This window comes from Oryx dammah, unplaced genomic scaffold (genome assembly GCF_014754425.2).
Source record: "Oryx dammah isolate SB20612 unplaced genomic scaffold, SCBI_Odam_1.1 HiC_scaffold_12, whole genome shotgun sequence".
In the NCBI taxonomy this organism is placed as follows: Eukaryota; Metazoa; Chordata; class Mammalia; order Artiodactyla; family Bovidae; genus Oryx; species Oryx dammah.
Genome location: NW_024070196.1, coordinates 60,396,678 through 60,415,053, shown reverse-complemented (window position 1 = coordinate 60,415,053; position 18,376 = coordinate 60,396,678). Strand labels below are relative to the sequence as shown.

The 18,376-nt window shown below is 50.2% G+C and overlaps 1 protein-coding gene across 3 annotated transcripts; it reads left to right on the top strand.

Annotated features, from left to right (window-relative positions):
- The first annotated feature begins 4,599 nt into the window (after positions 1-4,599).
- On the top strand, positions 4,600-17,828 carry SDSL (serine dehydratase like). Of its 3 annotated transcripts, none has more exons than XM_040251660.1 (10): positions 4,601-4,734; positions 5,522-5,610; positions 5,777-5,914; positions 10,083-10,277; positions 10,565-10,604; positions 11,413-11,552; positions 13,054-13,142; positions 13,986-14,213; positions 16,181-16,305; positions 17,275-17,828. In XM_040251660.1, exons 4-10 carry the CDS (start codon positions 10,104-10,106, stop codon positions 17,466-17,468), a joined length of 990 nt encoding a protein of 329 aa, XP_040107594.1. In that variant the 5' UTR covers positions 4,601-4,734; positions 5,522-5,610; positions 5,777-5,914; positions 10,083-10,103; the 3' UTR covers positions 17,469-17,828. The 3 variants fall into 3 exon arrangements, with proteins under 3 accessions (XP_040107596.1, XP_040107594.1, XP_040107595.1); XM_040251661.1 differs by lacking the exon at positions 4,601-4,734 and adding an exon at positions 5,230-5,330; XM_040251662.1 differs by lacking the exon at positions 5,777-5,914 and having other exon boundaries at positions 4,600-4,734.
- The last annotated feature ends 548 nt before the right edge of the window (positions 17,829-18,376 follow it).

The window sequence follows — 18,376 nt, the reverse complement described above, 5'->3', positions numbered from 1 at the left end:
GGCAAACTCAAATAACTCCAGGGACCAAGTAGGAGCCTGCTGGGTGTTGGGGAGGCAGTAGAGAAAGATGGGGACAGTGGCAGACAGAGAGACATGTTCCTTTATGGAGGATAGAGTGAATCAGCTCCAGCCTGCAAAAGCATCACCCCTAGTTTAAGACCCTCTCTGCTCTGGAAAGATTTACCATCTTGGTGAGTGTCTGAGACATTAGCTCAGATGTACCAGATTTGGGTTTGATCCCTGGGTCGGAAAGATCCCCTGGAGGAGGAAATGGCAACCCACTCCGGTATTCTTGCCTGGGAAATCCCATGGACAGAGGAGCCTGGCGGGCTACAGTCCATGGGAGTGGCGAAGAATCAGACATGACTGGGTGACAACCACCACCACCACTACTGGGTGTCAGGAGACGCGAGGCCACATCCCACTGGGGTGGCTCCCGAGCTGGGCTGATTGCTTGACTGTCCGAGCGCCTGCTGTTTCACCTGTTGATGGAACTGAGCCTCAGACTCGGAAAATGTATGACTCGGAGCCCAAGGTTGAAACTGCAAGTCCCGAGGGCCAGTCCCCCATGTCCAAGACTCCATCCCTCCTCCCTATGTCGTTCCCCTGGCCTGGGAACAAGAAGGCCAGCTAGGGTTGAGGATGGTGAAATGAAGCTTAATGAATAACCCAGGAAGCTTGCCAGGGTGTGCGTTTGGCGGCCTGAGAGCTCAGGGATAGGGACCGGATAATGAATGTGGCTCTGGGGCAGGAGGGGGGTGGGGTGGGGGGCAAGGGTCAGTGACTCGGACCCCTCTCCAGCCTCCTCTGCCCTCTGATGCGACCACTCTGGCTTCCCTACCCGATCCTCTTCCAGATCAGGAGCTTTGGAGCTTGGTCCCTCCGGGTCTAAGCCCTAAGCTTGGCCACAGCTGTGTGACCTCAGGAAAGTGACTCGGCCTCTCTGAGCCAAATCAGACTCCAGGATGTGGCGTTCACTACAATACCCACCTCCCCTGGGTGTTGTGATCATCCTGTGATAGAGCAATGCCATACCCTGTCATGGTCTTCGGTGCAATTGTTACAACACTGTTGTGTCACACCTTTCATCATGGTGACAACAACAACGGCAGCAGCAACAGCAGAGAACACAAAATACTTCCTACTGTTCTAACTATTTTATTTTTTGGCCATGCCGAGCGGTGGGCTTGTGGGATCCAACCTGCAACCCCCTGCGTTGGAAGTGTGGCTTCTTAGCCTCTGGACCACCAGGGAAATCCTGCTACTGTTCTCAATATTTCACAGCTGTTAACTCTTTTGATCTTCACACCAACTCCACAAAGGAAGTTGTGTTTAATCTCACCCCTCATTTGAGAATACTGGGTCTTGCTCTGGTAAGCAGGGCCCTGCTCAGTACATCTTTAATGCAATTGTCTGCTGATGGGTGGGGCTGGGCTCCCTTCCTGTTGTTGTTTGGCCGGGTCCTGGAGTCTACAGGCTCCATTGTAGGGCTAAAGGTGACCTCCAAAAGGACTTATGCCAACACAAACCTTCCAGGACTGCTGCGGCCAGTGTCCCTGTCCCCACAGCAGGCCACTGCCGACCCACACCTCGAAATATCAACAACTTCAGACATGCAGAGGATACCACTCTAATGGCAGAAATTGAAGAGGAACTAAAGAGCCTCTTAATGAAAGTGAAAGAGAAGAAAAGCTGGCTTAAAACTCAGCATTCAAAAAATGAAGATCCAGTCCATGACTTCATGGCAAATAGATGGGGAAAAATGGAAACAGTGACAAATTGTATTTTCTTGGGCTCCAAAATCACTTCGGATGGTGACTGCAGCCATGAAATTGAAAGACCCTCTCTCCTTGGAAGAAAAGCTATGACAAAACTAGACAACGTATTGAAAAGCAGAGACCTTGCTTTGCCAACAAATGTCAAAGTTATGGTTTTTCCAGTAGTCATGTATGTGAGAGTTGGACCATAAAGAAGGCTGAGCACCGAAAAACCGATGCCTTCAAATTGCTGGAGAAGACTCTTGAGAGTCCCTTGAACTGCAAGGAGATCAAACCAGTCAATCCTAAAAGAACTCAACCCATATTCATTGGAAGGACTGTCATTGAAGCTGAAGCTCCCATACTCTGGCCACCTGACTCGAAGAGCCAACTCTTAAGAAAAGACCCTGATGCTGGGAAAGATTGAGGTTGGGAGGAGAAGGGGACAACAGAGGATCAGATGGTTGGATGACTGCCGGGAGCCAGCGTGAGGAATCCCGCCTGTGGCAAAGGTCATGAGGAAGGAAGCCTGACAAAATGCAAGGGCGTGATCAGGCTTCAGGGGATCCCCCTGGAAGTTCCTGAGCATCCACCCCCAAAAACCAGAGTCGGCCTGCTTTACTGTGTTATGCTTTCCACCTACTCTTCTGACATTAACAGGGGGCTGTCCCCCCACCACCTTTTTCTGGAAAAATTTAATTTAGAGCTTTTAGATAATAAATCTCCTGGGCATAATAAAAGTGTTTCAATCCAAAGACCCCTCTGATGGCTTTCTAGCCTGCCTGCCGGACTCTTACAGCTGCGCATGTGACTGCTTGCGGCCTCCCGACCGCGAGAGGCACAGGAAGCTTAAAACATCCTAGGAATGTAGGGGCTTCCAAGGAGTCAAAATCATTAGGACTGATTAAAGGTTTCATTTGTTGAGCCAATACTTGCTGCCAAATTTTCATATCTTTTATTTGTAGATATAGTTGGTATATAGGAAAAACAGATAGTGGCCCTGGCATTAGCAACATTAGATCTTTGAGGTAAGTACTTTCTTTGTTATAACCCACTGCACCTTTGTTCTACAGGAATGTAACTTTATTTAGTACTTTGAGGGTGATGCAGAGTAAAGAAAAAACACTTCTAAGGAAAAAGAGATTTCTGGTTGATAGACATTTATCTAGGAAGAGAGCCATAAAAATGTTAACAGGCCTCTTGGCCAGAGGATAATGTAAACCACCTGAGATCTTTTGTATACAGGAAGGTATGCAAAAAGAAAGCCTGGTCTCAGTGAGGGTCAGGACAGCTGCCCCTGCATAATTCTGCATATTCCATTATTTCTTTATGTATAACTTGGGGTATATAAGCTGATTTTAAAAATAAAGTCTTGCGTCTTGCACCGATGCTGGGCTCCCCCATGTCATTCTTTTCTCCCCCTTTCCAGCTGAATTCCCATCTGAAGTGCGGAGGCTCGCCAAGTTTACTTACTTGCCCTGGCTTCTAAGATCCATGCGAGAGGGAGCCCAAGGTGGGGCACCCTCCGCTACTCAAGTGGACGCCGGCGGCCTAACGGAGATGGTCCAAACCTCTTGTCTCGAGGTTTTTAGTTTTCTGTGTAAACCAAGTTATTCAGCATCTTTTTCTCCACCAATATTTCCTACTACACTATCCATTTCTAATCTCTCTATATATCTGTAGTTAAATAAGTTTTTTCCTAGGACGCCGACTCCGTTCCCGCTTTGAATTCCCTGGATCCACCGGGGCTGGACCCCGGCAGATGACATCACCAACTCGATGGACATGTGTTGGAGCAAGCTCTAGGAGACAGTGAAGGACAGGGAAGCCTGGCGTGCTGGCGTCCATGGCGTCCATGGGGTCACAAAGAGTCAGACATGGCTTAGCAACTGAACAATAACAACGCTTGTGAAAACAGGGCACAGAGAAGTTAAGCAACTTACCCAAAGTTACACAACCAGTAAGTGCAAAGCTGGTATTTGTACTAGAGCCTGGCTTCAAGGTCTGTGTTCTAATTGTTATTGCCTCTTCATGCCAGAAACTTACTGCTACTACTTCATATTTTTTAAAACAACAAACTCCATTTTAAAACTTTAATATCTGTCTTAGCTTCTTTCTAAGCGATAATATCCATAAAATTCTGGATATTATCTTATGCACACACACACAGAGGATATAAATACTCAACTATTAAAATAAAATTTGAGAGGGAACTAAGACCACACACGCTGCAGGGCAACTAAGCCCTTACATGCAACTAGAAAGTCCACACACCCAGATGAAGAGGCAGTGGAGCCAAACAAATAAAACAAACAAAAACCTATGGGAATCTCTTGTCAACACAGAAGGGCTGGCATACAGTGGGCCTGCAGTGAATGTGGCTGTCATGCTTCTTGTCTGAGCATGTATGCTAAGGCCCCCTCTCCTCCAGGGAGTCCTCCCTGATCACACCCCACCCTCAGCTGCCCTTTGGGGACCTTCTGTTCTGTGTCCTCTTAGGGGATGTTAGGGTTGTCACTGAATTGGTATCTTCCTCTTGCCTCAGGCTGGGGGCCACTTCAGGGCATAAATTAGGTTTTACCACCTCCGTGTCCCCAGTTCCCCTTCCAGACAGGACATCTGACAAGGATGGCGTGTGCTTAGTGTGAGGAGGCAATGAAATTGCTAAAGTCCTGCTCAAGAATCATGACCAAGCAATTCACTTTGACCCCCAAGGGCCTGGGAGTTAATCATCAAATCCAGGGACGTCACACTCAGGCCAAGAAGGGCCCAGACCATCTGGGCTGCTACGTGCTTCCTGGACCTCACATCCAGTCTGACATATAGGGGAACTGAACCTTTCCACCGCCCGCCTACGCCATGGACGTGACCAGCTCAGAATCACCCAGTGAGATGCTGATAGAGACAAGACAGGAATCTGATCGTGTCATTCCCCTGACTAATGCAGGGCCCCAAGTGAGGTCCACACCCTGCACTGGTAGGGGCATCCTGTGGGTTCTGGTCCGTGCCCGCCTCTCCAGCCCCAGACCCACTTCCTCTCCTGCCTTTTCCGTACCAGCCCTACTGCGCACATCTGTTCCTGGAACATCCCATTTTTTCAGTTCCTGACCTTTGCTTTCTGTGTTGCTGACTCCTGGCTTCACTCAGTCTCCTCCTCCACGAAGCCTTCCCAGCCTCCAGGGGCCAGGCAAGGTACCTGCTCTGGGCACCCACAGCCCTGGCCCTCCCCACTTCCTGCCAACATCTGACAACTGATCACAGCTGCTCTTCAGTGGCCCCTTGGGGCTTACTTATTTTGTTTGGCTGCATCCGAGTCTTAGTTGCATTACGTGAGATCTTTGGTTTTCGCCCAAGGCCTCTCTAATTGTGGCACACTGGCTCCAGAGTGTGCAGGCTTAGTAGCTGCAATGAGGCAACTACTTACTTCCCTGATCAGGATCGAACCCACGCCCCCTGCATGGCAAGGCAGATTCTTAACAACTGGACCACCAGGGAAATCCCTCTTTGGGGCTTCTTGAGGGCAGGGGACATGCTGTCTTGCTTGAGGCTAATGGTCCCAGGGCTTGATCTAGAGTCAGTGCCCGATAAATATTCTTGGAATGAATGAATTGATTGTCAGAGTTATTCATTTGAACAATAAATAATTGTTTGAGTCCCAGTGTTGGGCATAAAATATCAGAGATGAGGAGGAACTTCAGAACGGAACATGCCTTTCTCATGAGACAGATAATAATTGTTTCTTTATCCTTGTTTTCTCTTCTCAGACCTAAGCTGAAGTTGACAGTGGTCCAGGGGAAGTGGCTTGGCATTTGGGACAAGCACTGGATTTGGAGGTGTCTATGTCACAGCAGAGGTGATCCAGAGGGAGGGGTAAAGCGTGACCCTTGCTGGCTGGGTGGCCTTGGCCAAGTGAGTTCCCATTTCTGGGCCTCAGTTTTTTTTTAATCAGTAAAATGGGGCCAGGTCATCACATGTCTGGGACAGCAAACCGAGAAGATCTTGTCCCCTTTTTCTTCCAGCGGAGAGCTAGCCCTTTAACCACGGGGGGAGGGGCCAAGGCCACAGGAGGCTGCAGGGAGTTGGCACAGCTGGTGCCCAGGAAGGCCGGTGGGCAGCGGACTGGCCCTGAGCTGGTCTGAGAACTGTCGGGAAGGAAGGTAAGTGGGTCTGGGCCCAAGTAGGGCCCTGGGGCTCGGTGTGCAATTGTGAATGTGAGTAGAGGTTTGTTTGGAAGGTTCTGGAGCCAAGTCCCAGCTGGCTGGAAAGTGGGAGAGTGAGGCTGTCCGAAGTCCTCCCACAGGCTCAGCTCTGGGTGCCTGTGGCCTGTCTGCCTTGCAGCAGAAGGCTGGGGGCCCAGGACCTGGAAGATAGGGGAGCCCACCCTGGTTCCAGGGTGGTAGGGCTGGGCATTCTGGCAACTAAGAGGTCGCTGAGGTTCCCAACCCTGGCGTCAACGATTTGGCTGCAGAGTGTCGCCCGGGTGGCCTCTGGAGAAAAGCTGAAGGACAAAGAAGGTGGAAAAGGCAGTTAGCTGGTCTTTATCCAAATCCATAGATGTAGCAGGTGCCCTCATGGGCGTCTGGGCTTGATAAAGCTGTTGGCAACCTGGGGCTCATTCATTTAACTGATGCCTGCTGTTCTTTTCTGGGCAATCTAACCAAGAGGGCTGAGGAGCCTGAGGACTGAGCCAGCACCATTTGCTTCTAAAGACAACCGGTGGTCAAGTGCTAAATGCTCACATCTTTCATCATCATAATAATGCTACTATAAAAGAGAACGTACAGCATGGTGGGGAAGGGCACAGATGCCAACTTGTACTGCCTGACTTGGAGTCCTGGTCATGCCATTTCTAGCTGTGCAACCTTGGGCTGGTTATTAATACTTAACCTCTCTGAGCCTCAGTTTCATTGTCTATAAAGTGGAGTTAATAATTGAACCTATCTCAGGGTTGTTGTAATTATTATAAGGTGCTTGACATGGTGCCTGGCTCACAGTAATTCCCACATAACTATTAGCTGTTACTGTGCGTGAGGCAGAGTTGATGTCTTTACTATCTAATATAAGACCTCGCTTAATCCTCACAGTGGTCCTGTGATGCCCAAGTTCTTCTTCCAGTTTGTTGTGTGGTTAGTTCATTCTCCTTTTTTTAGGTCTCAGGTTTAAAAAAAATTTTTTTTTAATTAATTTATTTATTTGGCTGCACCGGGTCTTAGTCACAACATGTGGGATCTTCATTATCCCCTTATAAGACTATAAAGTTCCCTCCAAGAGTAGATGTCTGTCTTGTTCATCATGGTACCCCCAGTTCCTAGGTCCGGGCTTTGTAAACGTTCTAGAGTAAGGATGAGCATATTGGCATCGTTAGAAGACCCCAAGGAAATGACACCTCCAAAAGACTCAGCCAATTTCTGGCACATAATAGGGACTCAACAAAGAATATCTGTTATTATTATTGCACTGGGCTGCTCAGTCATATCTGACTCTTTGTGACCCCATGGACTGTAGTCTGCCAGGCCCCTCTGTTCATGGGATTCTCCAGGCAAGAATACTGGAGTGGTTAAATCTGCACTCTAACCTGTGAGTCGGGATGTTATTATTCCCATTTTAGAAGGGAAAACAGGCACAGAGAGGTTGAGACATTTGCCTGAGTCACACAGCCAGGAAGTCATAGCTGGTTTCTAACTTTTCCCTCTGATTCACCCCAAAACTCAAATTCTTGGGCTCTGGAGCCAAGGTGAAGCCAGGGCTGGGTCTGCTGGATTTGGGTGGCTCTCCCCCACTGCCATGAATTTTCCTGGATGGAGCTGGGTGGAAGTGTTTCAGGCTTTTCTCTGCCTGGGGAATCTCAGGGCCATCCCAGCAAGGACTCCGAGTCAAATTCAGGGATAAGAGACCTGGAACCCTTTGATGTGGGGAGCCCAGTCCTGACTTGGTTAAGTGTGGACTAGAAGCTTTGAGCTGGTGGTAGCTGATGGAGGTTGATGCGCTCTCCCTAGTGGCAAGTAGTGGAACTGCAAGGGGCGGCCCAACGCGTTTCCCTCTCAAAGGAAAAACAGCGTTTGCTCCTTAAAAAAAAAAAAACAAAACAAAATAAACAAACAAAAAAACCCTTATACTTTCCCTCCCTTCTAATTTCCTCCCTCTCTGCTTCTCGCCCTTTCACACTGGTTCATTCACTCACTCACTCACCAGCAGTTTAGCTTCAAATCTCCCAGCGGCTTCCCATAGCAAGCAGAAATAGAATAATATCCCAACTCCTCTCTGTGGGCTGGAACGCCCTCCCCAACATCCCTGCTTACCTCTCCTTGTTCAGTCCCTCGGTCTTGCCCAACTCTCTGTGACCCCTTGGACAGTAGCACGCCAGGCTTCCCTGTCCTTCATTATCTCCTAGAGTTTGCTCAAACTCATATCCATTGAGCTGGTGATGCCATCCAACTATCTCATCCTCCGTCGCCCCCTTCTTCTTCTGCCTTCAATCTTTCCCAGCATCAGGGTCTTCTCCAAAGTGTCGGCTCTTCGCATCAGGTGGCTAAAGTATTGGAGCTTCAGCTTCAGTCCTTCCATTGAATATTCAGGGCTGATTTCCTTTAGGATCAACTGGCTTGATCTCCTTGCAGTCCAAAGGATTCCTCAAGACTCTTCTCCAGCACCACAAGTTGAAAGCATCAATGCTTTGGTGCTCAGCCTTCTTTAGAGTCCAATTCTCACAAGACTAAGCACCTTTTTTGCTTGACTAATACTCTCGCCTCTACCCAGTCCCTTGTCTCATCAGCGCCCAGAACACTCCAAGTTAATCTCCCTCAAGCGGTGGCTCCATCTGTTGTTCCCTCTGCAGGAATGTTTTCCCTTGCTTCTTTTCTTGTTCATCTCAAAGTTTCCCCTTTGTTGTTGTTTACTTGCTAAGTCGTGTCTGACTCTGTGACCCCATGGTCTGTAGCCCGCCAGGCTCCTCTGTCCATGGCATTTCCCAGGCAAGAATACTGGAGTGGGTTGCCATTTCCTTCTCCAGGGGATATTCCTGACCCAGGGATTGAACCCACGTCTCCTGCATTAGCAGGCGGATTCTTTACCACTGAGTCACCAGGGAAGCCCTCCCTCTTTGAGAAGCTGCAGATCAAAAGAAAATTAAATTGTCTCTCGACCAACCAAAATGCACAGCTCCCTTCTGCAACCCAATTCAAACTGTTAAAAACCTTAACTGTCACCATCTGCAAAACCGACTATTAATCACATTTAGTGAGACGATTGGAATTTTGAACACTTAGCAGATATTTGATGTTGTTAAGAAATGATTGTTAATATTTTTAGATGTGATAATGGTATTGTGATTACATTTTTAAAAATGAACATCAGTGAGGTCTAATTTCCATGAAATAAAATTAGCTTACTCAAGGTTAGAATTTGAAGAGTTTGGACAAATGTATACTGCTCTGAAACTGTGGCTACAATGTTTAAAAAGAGTTCTTTAATTTTATAGCTACATGCTGAAATATTTACAGATCAAATAATATGGGAGGAAAATATAATGATAAAGGTGGAAAAAATAATAATACGGGAAGGGGGATGGGTACAGATATGGAACAAACAAGCCAGGCATGAGCTGATGACTGTTGAAGCTGAGTGGCGGCTACATCAGATGGTTCTTGACACTTTTTCTGTGTTTAAATTTTCCATAGTACAAGGTTTTAATTTTTTTTCCCTGAGGTATACGGGCTTTTTGTTTGCCAACCAGTGGTAGGATCTGTGTCCCCTACATTGGAAGTGCAGAGTCCCACCAGTGAAGTCCCCTTAATACAATTTTTTTTTTTTAAGTTTCTTTCCTGGGAGAGGGTCTTCCCTGACTACCCTCGATAAAATAGTGCCTTCCCCACTAGGTCATTCCAGGTTGCAATTCTTTGATTCTCTCTCCCCAACTAAAACCTGGGGCTGCCTCTGACCTGTCCACTCCTGGATCCCTAACCCTGAAACTGCCTGGCAGACCGTAGGTGCTCAGGAATGGTTTTTTTTTTTTTTTGAATCAGTGAATGGTGACTGCATAAACTCGCGCAGTCTCATGCATTCATCGCCGCTATTGGCCATGTTCTCCATTCTCGCGCTGTAGCATCCACATTAACAGAAGAAAAGTGCCCTTAGTACAAATCTCCTTGACTGGATGGTCAAACTGAGGCCCAGAGAGGTGCCGACACTTGCCTGGAGCCTCACAGCTTGGCAGCCACCGGGGATGAAGGGAGCCAAGCCAAGGGGCTCCTCCCTCCCCCTCCCCGGTCCTAGTTAGAGGGACTCGGCGGCAGCCGCCTGGGCTGTGACGCTCGGGTCCTACTGCAGGCCCTCCGGGTGGTTGCCGAGATGAAGAGCCCCCTGGAGGAACGCGCCGAGGGTGAGCCCTTCCACGTCGTCACGCCTCTGCTGGAGAGCTGGGCGCTGTCCCAGGTGGCCGGCATGCCTGTCTTCCTCAAGTATGAGAATGTGCAGCCGACCGGCTCCTTCAAGATCCGCGGTATCGGGCATTTCTGCCAAGAGGTGAGGGCAGGAGGGGAGGAGTGAGGTTGTAGAGCCGGGGAGTGCTATGGGCAGGACGAGGGATGGGGAGAGTTGGGAGTACGATGTGGCGGTATGCTGCCCTGTGCTTAGTCGCTCCGACTCTTGGCAACCCCATGGACGGTAGCCCGCCAGGCTCCTCTGTCCATGGAATTCTCCAGGCAAGCATACTGGAGTGCGCTACGATGAGGAGAGTCTAACTCCCTCCCCCCCAGGGCTCCAGGACACCTGCTCGGGTCATCCCCCGCCCACGTTCCTTGTCTTCCTAGGTGGCCAAAAAGGGATGCAGACACCTGGTGTGTTCCTCAGGTAAGCCTGCTCCCTTCCTACTTCGTGAGGGTCCTCGGGGCTGGGTGTGGTGGTGGAGGAGGAGAGTTGGAGCTGCAGGAGGTGGCTCGGCCTCTTGTTAGAGGTCCAGTCTTATCAAGGCCATGGCAGATGGGCTCGGCCTCTTGTTAGAGGTCCAGTCTTATCAAGGCCATGGCAGATGGGCTCGGCCTCTTGTTAGAGGTCCAGTCTTATCAAGGTCATGGCAGATGGCTGCCTTGTATGTCCTGCTCCCTTCCCATCATGCAAGCCCCCTGGTAGAAAGTGATGGAAACCCAATTCATACAGGTTTAAATTACAGACTCCAAAAATCAAAGAAGTCTTGGGATAATGGGTCTAGGCACAGCTGGACCCAGGTGGTTTCCTCTGTATCTCTCCTTTTCTTGGTTTACCTTCCCTCTACACTAACTCTTCTCTCTGTATGGCCTGCCTGATGGCCATCGGGAGTTTTAGGCTTGCCTCCTACCATCCTGCCAACCGTAGTGAAAGGGGAGGACCCCTTCCCCATGGTCTCCTCGATCTATGAATTGGTCTTTTTGGCCCAGCTTGTATCATGCACTCGTCCCTGAATGAGTCATGGTTCAGGTGATTGAGTTCTCTGATTGGCTCCACCTAGATCACATGTCCACCTCTGGGGCCAGTGGGGCGGGGCGGGGCGGGGGGGGGGGGGGTGCACATAAGCGTAGGAAGGAGTGACTCCCAAAGGAAAATTGGAGGGCAGGCGGGCAGGAGAATAGTATGTCAATAGACTAGCAACTGCCCACAGCACCCTCTTCTACTGCCTCTGCAGGGGGTAACGCGGGCATCGCAGCTGCTTATGCCGCCCGGAAGCTGGGCATCCCAGCCACCATTGTGCTCCCCGAGGGCACCTCTGTGAAGGTGGTGAAGAGGCTGCAGTGGGAGGGGGCCGAAGTTCAGCTGACTGGAAAGGTAAGGACCCCAAGAAGGGCAAAGCAGCTGGAGGGGCTGTTCCTCCTTAATCCCTTCCTCGCCCCTGAGAGACTCTTTTTCCTTTTGGTGAACTATGCCTGGGACCCAGTTATCCCTTAGGATGGCTGAGCTCAGGGGCGAGTGAGATGTGATGTATATTAAGGACTGAGATCTGTCGACTTGTCTCTCTCCATTTGGAGAAGATTTCCTGTGTGAACCCAGGAGAAACAGGAAGCTGGGGATTATCAGGATAGTATCTGTCTCCCTGTGTGTGTGTGTGTGTGTGTGTGAGTGTGTGCTCAGTCCTGTCCAACTCTTTGCAACCCCATGGACCGCAGCCCACCAGGCTCCTCTGTCCATGGAATTTTCCGGGCAAGAATACTGGAGTGGGTTGCCATTTCCTACTCCACCTCTCTACCTTCCTCCTCACTAACCCTTGGTATTATTCACTATACATTTTTACCATTCAATAAGACAAGAAATGTAAAGATCACGATAGCATCATCCACCACTCTGAGTCCACCTGATATGAAAGGATATCATCTGATGAGGACATCACTGGCTCACTTTGTTACCAAAGAAACAGACTTAACATATAACCCTTCTCCTTTCCTGGGAAGAAGGAAAAAAAAAAAGTCTATCCATCCATCCAGCTGGCTGTCATCCCTAGAAAACAGGTTTTATCTTTAATTAAGTAATAATTAACAATTAATTATTGGGCTTCCCTTGTGGCTCAGATGGTAAAGAAACTGCCTGCAATGTGGGATACTCAGGTTTGATCCCTGGGTCAGGAAGATCCCCTGGAGAAGGAAATGGCAACCCACTCCAGTATTCTTGCCTAAAGAATTCCGTGGACAGAGGACCCTGGTGGGCTATAGTTCTTGGGGTCTCAAACAGGCTTTATCTTTAATTAATTAATAATTGGTGGTGGTGGTTTAGTAGCTGAGTCATGTCCAACTCTTGTGATCCCTTGGACTGTAGCCCGCCAGGCTCCTGTGTCTATGGGGATTCTCCAGGCAAGAATACCGGAGTGGGTTGCCATTTCCTTCTCCAGGGGATTTTCCCAACTCAGGAACTGAACCCAAGTCTCCTTCATTGCAGGCAGATTCTTTACAGAATGAGCTGTTAATTAATTATTAAGGTTTTTTCCCCACAACATGTGGGATTTTAGTTTCCTGACCAGGGATCGAACCCACACCCCCTGCATTGGAAGCTCGGAGTCCCTTCTTCCCAGCACCACAGGCTGGTGGGCTTTGTTCTTATCCAGCCTGGCAGCTGAACTTGTCCCACCTGAATTGTGGGAATCACGTGGCATCCTTTTCTCCACGCGGAAGCTCTGCCATTGTCTCACGAGGCTGCTGGGTCCACACCAGCTCTGGTCTCACCCCTGGGGGTCTCCCCAGTCCATCAGGCCCTGGAGTCATCCAGGAGACTTCTGGCATTGCTCCAACCTCTGTAGCTGTCTGATTCCCATCTTCTGAAGGTCTTGGTTTCTCCTTAGATCTGGGACGAGGCCAATCTGAGGGCACAAGAGTTGGCCAAGAATGATGGCTGGGTGAACGTCCCTCCGTTTGACCACCCCCTGATATGGTAAGGCTGGTGTCCCTTCCCCTATGGAGCTCAGTGCTGGGAGACCCTCATTCAGTCAGGGTCCTCCCATTGGACAGAAGGGAAAATTGAGGCCCAGAGAGGAGAAGAGGCTTGGAAGTCAGGCACACAGAGGTCCAGACTCCACCTCTGCCACTCCTGAGTTGTATAACCCTGCAAAGCGTCTTAGCACCCTACACCTCAGTTTCCACATGTGTAAGATGGAAATGCTAGGAATAAATCGCCTTGACTAAGTGTGTACTTTGGGACACGTTTAATCCATTTAGTCCTCCCCAAGAGAGATAGATTTTTTATGCCCATTTCACAGGTGAGGGAACTGAGGCCTGGAGGGGTCAAGAAACTCGCCGAAGATCACACAGCTAGTAAGTGGTGGAGACCTTGAGTCCCAGACCCAGGACGTGAGTTGGCCTGATTCCAAGTGATACAGTGGTCTGCCCTTTTATTTTTGGCCATACCGTGTGGCATGCAGGATCTTAGTTCCCAGACCAGAGATCGAACCCATGGCTCCTGCAGCGGAAGCGAGGAGTCTTAACTACTAGGCCACCAGGGAAGTCTCATGCTGGTCAGCTCTTAACCAGACACACGAACGCTGCCTCTTTCCAAAGTTGTGGAACGGATGAAATGGGTTGAGAAAGTGCCGGGGAGGCTGACGAAGGGGAGAAAGAATGAGTGAGCGAGTGAGTGAGTGAACCGAGTGTGGCAGGGCCTCCCCTCCTCCTGCCGTGGGCGGGGCGGGGGCTGGCACTGTGGGGGGTTGTGCCCTGTGCGCCTTGGGGACCGGGCCGCCCTCATCCCGGCCCTCTCGCCCACCCCCTCGTCCCACAGGGAAGGCCACAGGAGCCTGGTGCAGGAGCTACAAGCAGCGCTGGGGACCCCACCGGGCGCCCTGGTGCTGGCAGTCGGGGGTGGAGGCCTCCTGGCCGGGGTGTCAGCTGGGCTGGCAGAGGTGGGCTGGCAACACGTGCCCATAATCGCCATGGAGACCCAAGGGGCACACTGCTTCAACGCGGCCATCAAGGCAGGCAGGCTGGTGACGCTTCCCGGCATCACTAGGTAGGCATGGGCTGGGGGCATTTGTGGGGTGCTGGGCTGTCCCGGGGCTTCTCAGCCCCAATTAGGGAGGGTGGGAGCACTCAAGGGAGTCTCCTTTTATTTTTTTAATTAAAAAAAAATTTTGGCTGCACCACATGGCAAGTGGGATCTTATTTCCTTGACCACGGATAGAACGTGTGCCTTCTGCAGTGGGAGTGCACTGCAATGCTAGTGACGTCCTTAAGTATTTAATTATCTTTTAATTTTTCTTTTCTTTTTATTTTGGCTGTGCCATACGGTATGTAGGACTTTAGTTCCCCGAGCAGGAATGGAACCCAGCCCCTTGCATTGGAAGGGCAGAGTCTTAACCACTGGATCACCAGGGAAGTCCCTCCATGGGGTCTCCTTAATCCTGCATGACTGATCTATAGCAATTTTTCGTTCCCTACTTAAACCCATCAGCACGTTCCCCAAGCTCTCAGGCTGGAATCAGACCCCACCGTACTCCACTCCAGCCACTGGCCTGTCTTCCTGTCCCTTGAATGGGCTGGGCACTTTCCTCCCTCCACACTTTTGCACAGGCTGTGTCCTCTGCCCGGAAGTGCTGGGATTCCATCTTCTTCTGGTTGGTTTCTCTCCCCCAGAGAGGGTCTCCCCTCAACCCTGTCATTGGAGGTTTTCTTCCCAAGTTCTCCCCCATGGCATCTTTCTACAGTGGGTATTTATTTACTTATCCTTGGGTTTCCTTATTCACTGTTGTCTCCGCTCCCAGACTTGGATCTGGATAAGAGCAATAACCATAACCGAAACTAACACTTTTATAAAACTCACTATCTGGAAGGCTCTCTTCTAAGCACTTGAAATGCTTTAACTCATTCTCCACGACAACCTCGTGAACCAGCTATTCTTCTTCATCTTATTTTGGCCTTGCAGCATGTGGGATCTTAGTTCCCCAACCAGGAGCTGAACCTATGTCCCCTGCAGAGGAAGCTCAGAGTCTTAACCATTGGATTGCCAGGGAAGTTCCGCCAGCTAATATTATTATCTCTGTTTTTCAGATGAGGAAACTGAGGCTCAGAGAGGCAAAGTGACTTTCCCAAGGTCACACGGCTAGTTTAGAACCCAGGTTTGAAACCAGGCAGCCTGGCACCAGAGTCCATGCTGTGGGCCACTTAGGACTCAGCGTCAGTTCTGTTGAGCTCAGCAAAAGCTCTCCTGGCCCTGAAACACTGCCCAGCTCAGGAAAATACCAGCAGGTAGGTCATCCCAAGCACAGAGGTAAAGAGCATGGACTCTGGAGCCAGACTGCTTGAATTTGAATCCACATTCTGCTGTTGACTAGCTGTGTGTCCTTGAGCAAGTTGCTCAACCTCTCTGAACTTCAGCTTCCTGACCTATAAAATGGGACTCATACATTTCTAACTCCCAAAGGAGATTGAAAGACTTAAAACAGAAAATCCTGGGGACTTCCCTGGAAGTGGCCCAGTGGTTACAACTCTGCGCTTCCACTCCAGGGGTGCGGATTCAATCCCTGGTCCCGGATCTAAGATTCCCACACGCCAGGCTGTATGGTGCGACCGAAAAATAAAACAAACAAAAGACCCCACAGGAAAATCCATGCATCCAGCACCCTGTAAATAGTCAATAAATACAGGTATAGTATAGACACGATAAGTGGTTATGAATGAATACAATGAAAGAATCATTTTCTAGGCTTGGCTTTCTGGGGTCTGTGTGAGAACAGCACAGTCATGGTTGTAGAGTCAGAGGGTTGTGTGCTCACCAGCTATTCATGGGACACAATTTTTGAGTGCTTCCCCTGACTCAGGCATTGCTCTAGACTCTTAAAATGCTGAGTCCTGGGCCTGCTGCAGGATGGGAGGGGTGCCTGGGGCTGGGGAGGGCTGAGGCTGTACAGGGAGGAGACCTGATTCCCCACCTCTTCTCCACACCCCTGCCTTCCCCGCCCCAACTGCCCGCTCCTGCAGTCTAGCCAAGAGCCTGGGGGCCAGGACAGTGGCTGCACGGGCCCTGGAGTGTACGAAAGAGTTTAGGATCTTCTCTGAGGTGGTGGCGGATGCTGAAGCCGTGAGTGCTGTGCAGCGATTCCTGGGTGAGTGAGCAGTGCCCTCCACCTGGGCTTGGAAACCCACGAGGTCCCTGGACCCCCTGGGGAGATGGTGTTTTTCTCTTGTCCATATCCTCAGTGCCTATCACAGGGCTGGGTATATAGTAATCATTCAGTAAGTGTACACTGAGTGGATGGAAGGGGTGGGGGTGAAGAAGTGTGTCCTCTCTCTAGCCTCCAGAGTTCTGTACATATTCATCTTCCCTCTGGCTGCCCATCCTGGCCCTGCTGCCTATTGGTTTCATGTAACTAAAGGGCTACTCAACACATCATGGCACCTCCTCCAGGAAGCCTTCTCTGATTTCCCACCCCCACCCCACCCGGGCAGAAGACTTCCTGTGTACCAGTCCACCATTCTTTCAAGTGCCAGATTCTTACTCACCTACATCACTAGACTGTGAACTCTGTGAGGGTGGGGGTTGGTATGTCTTGCTCACTGTTGTGTTCCCAGGGCCTGCCAGGGAGGGAGTGCTCAATAAATATTTGTTGAGTGAATGTATGAATGTATGAGTGAGTGGAAAGGTGGATAATGAATAGGTAGATGGGTGGCTGGCTGGTTGGATGGATTGATGGGCAGTGGATTGACAAATGATATAGAAATGGATGGATGGATGGATGGGTGGACACATTGATTAATGGATACATTGATGGATGGACAGACAGTCAAATGATGGATGAATGGATGGATGGATGGATGATACAATGATTGATAGATACACTGATAGATGGACAGACAGACAGTCTAATGATGGATGGATGGATGGATGAAAGGCAGATGGATGGAGGGATAGATGGTCAGATTGATGGATGGACAGAGGGTCAGACAAATGATAGATTGTGAGATGGATGCCTGGATGGCTGGCTTCATGGAACTGCATTGCCCAGAGCCTGCTGAGCACTAACTGGTTTTCCCTCCTTTTCCTCCCCTCCACCCCCATCCCCCTCTCTGGGCAGATGATGAGCGAACACTGGTGGAGCCTGCCTGCGGGGCAGCCTTAGCTGCCATCTACTCAGGCCTCCTGGGGAGGCTCCAGGCTGAGGGCCACCTGTGCCCTTCCCCAGCCTCAGTCGTGGTCATCGTGTGTGGAGGCAACAGCATCGATAGTGGGGAGCTACAGGCTCTGAAAGCCCAGCTGGGCCAGGATTGAGGGCTCCTGGTTTGGGAGGGCCGGCTGGGTTCCAGCGATCCCCAAGAGGCTCCTGGACACCCATATAGCTGGTCGAGGAGCCTCTGGGCTCATGGAAGGCAGTAGAAGCCGCCCTGTGCTGCTGTGCTGGCAGCCTCCTTCAGGAGGCCCACCTGAACTTGTCCCTTTGGCCTTCCTGCAGCTCTGGCCAATAAACCCTTTCTGAGTTGAGTCTGTAACTCCAGCAGGTCCTTTTTTTTTTTTTTTTTAAATCTCCGTGGACTCAGGGAAGGCGCACAGCAACCTTGATGTCAGTGCTCTAATAAAGTGACTCTTCATATCCTACAGCTTGGGCAATAAAGCCAAGAATTCAAAACTCGGGTTTCTAAGGGAATCTGGCCATGCTGAGTTCCTTACCAGGCTTCTGTTACCTAGGGGACCTGCTCAGGAAGGGGAGGGAACATTCTGTCACTTCTCAGCCCTGGGTCAGTGAGGACAACTCCACCAATCTTTTTTAAAAAGTATTTTATTCATTTATTTTTGGCTGCGCTGGGTCTTCGTTGCTGCTCATGGGCTTCTCATTGCAGTGGCCTCCCTTGAGGAGTGGGGGCTCTGGGGCCCGTGGGCTCATTGGTTGTGGTGCATGGGCTTAGTTGTCCCGAGGCATGTGGGATCTTAGTTCCCAGACCAGGATTCGAACCCGTGTCCCCTGTATCGGCAGGCAGGTTCTTAACCACCGAAACACCAGAGAAGTCCCTTCACCAATCTTCACAAAATACTTGTCATGTGCCAGAACTTCTAAGAACTTTCTCTTCGTTGTCCTTTTTAACCTTCACAAAGGCATCATGGATTAGAAACCATTATTATCGTCCCTGTTCTACAGATGGGGACACTGAGACTCGAGAAGGTGACATACCTCGATTAAGGGC

Coding starts and splice junctions, on each gene's coding strand:
- SDSL (XM_040251662.1), top strand. CDS start 10,104: ATGAAGAGCCCCCTGGAGGAACGCGCCGAGGGTGAGCCCTTCCACGTC. Junction 10,605..11,412: donor ACACCTGGTGTGTTCCTCAG/GTAAGCCTGCTC, acceptor CTGCCTCTGCAG/GGGGTAACGCGGGCATCGCA. Junction 16,306..17,274: donor TGCTGTGCAGCGATTCCTGG/GTGAGTGAGCAG, acceptor CTCTCTGGGCAG/ATGATGAGCGAACACTGGTG.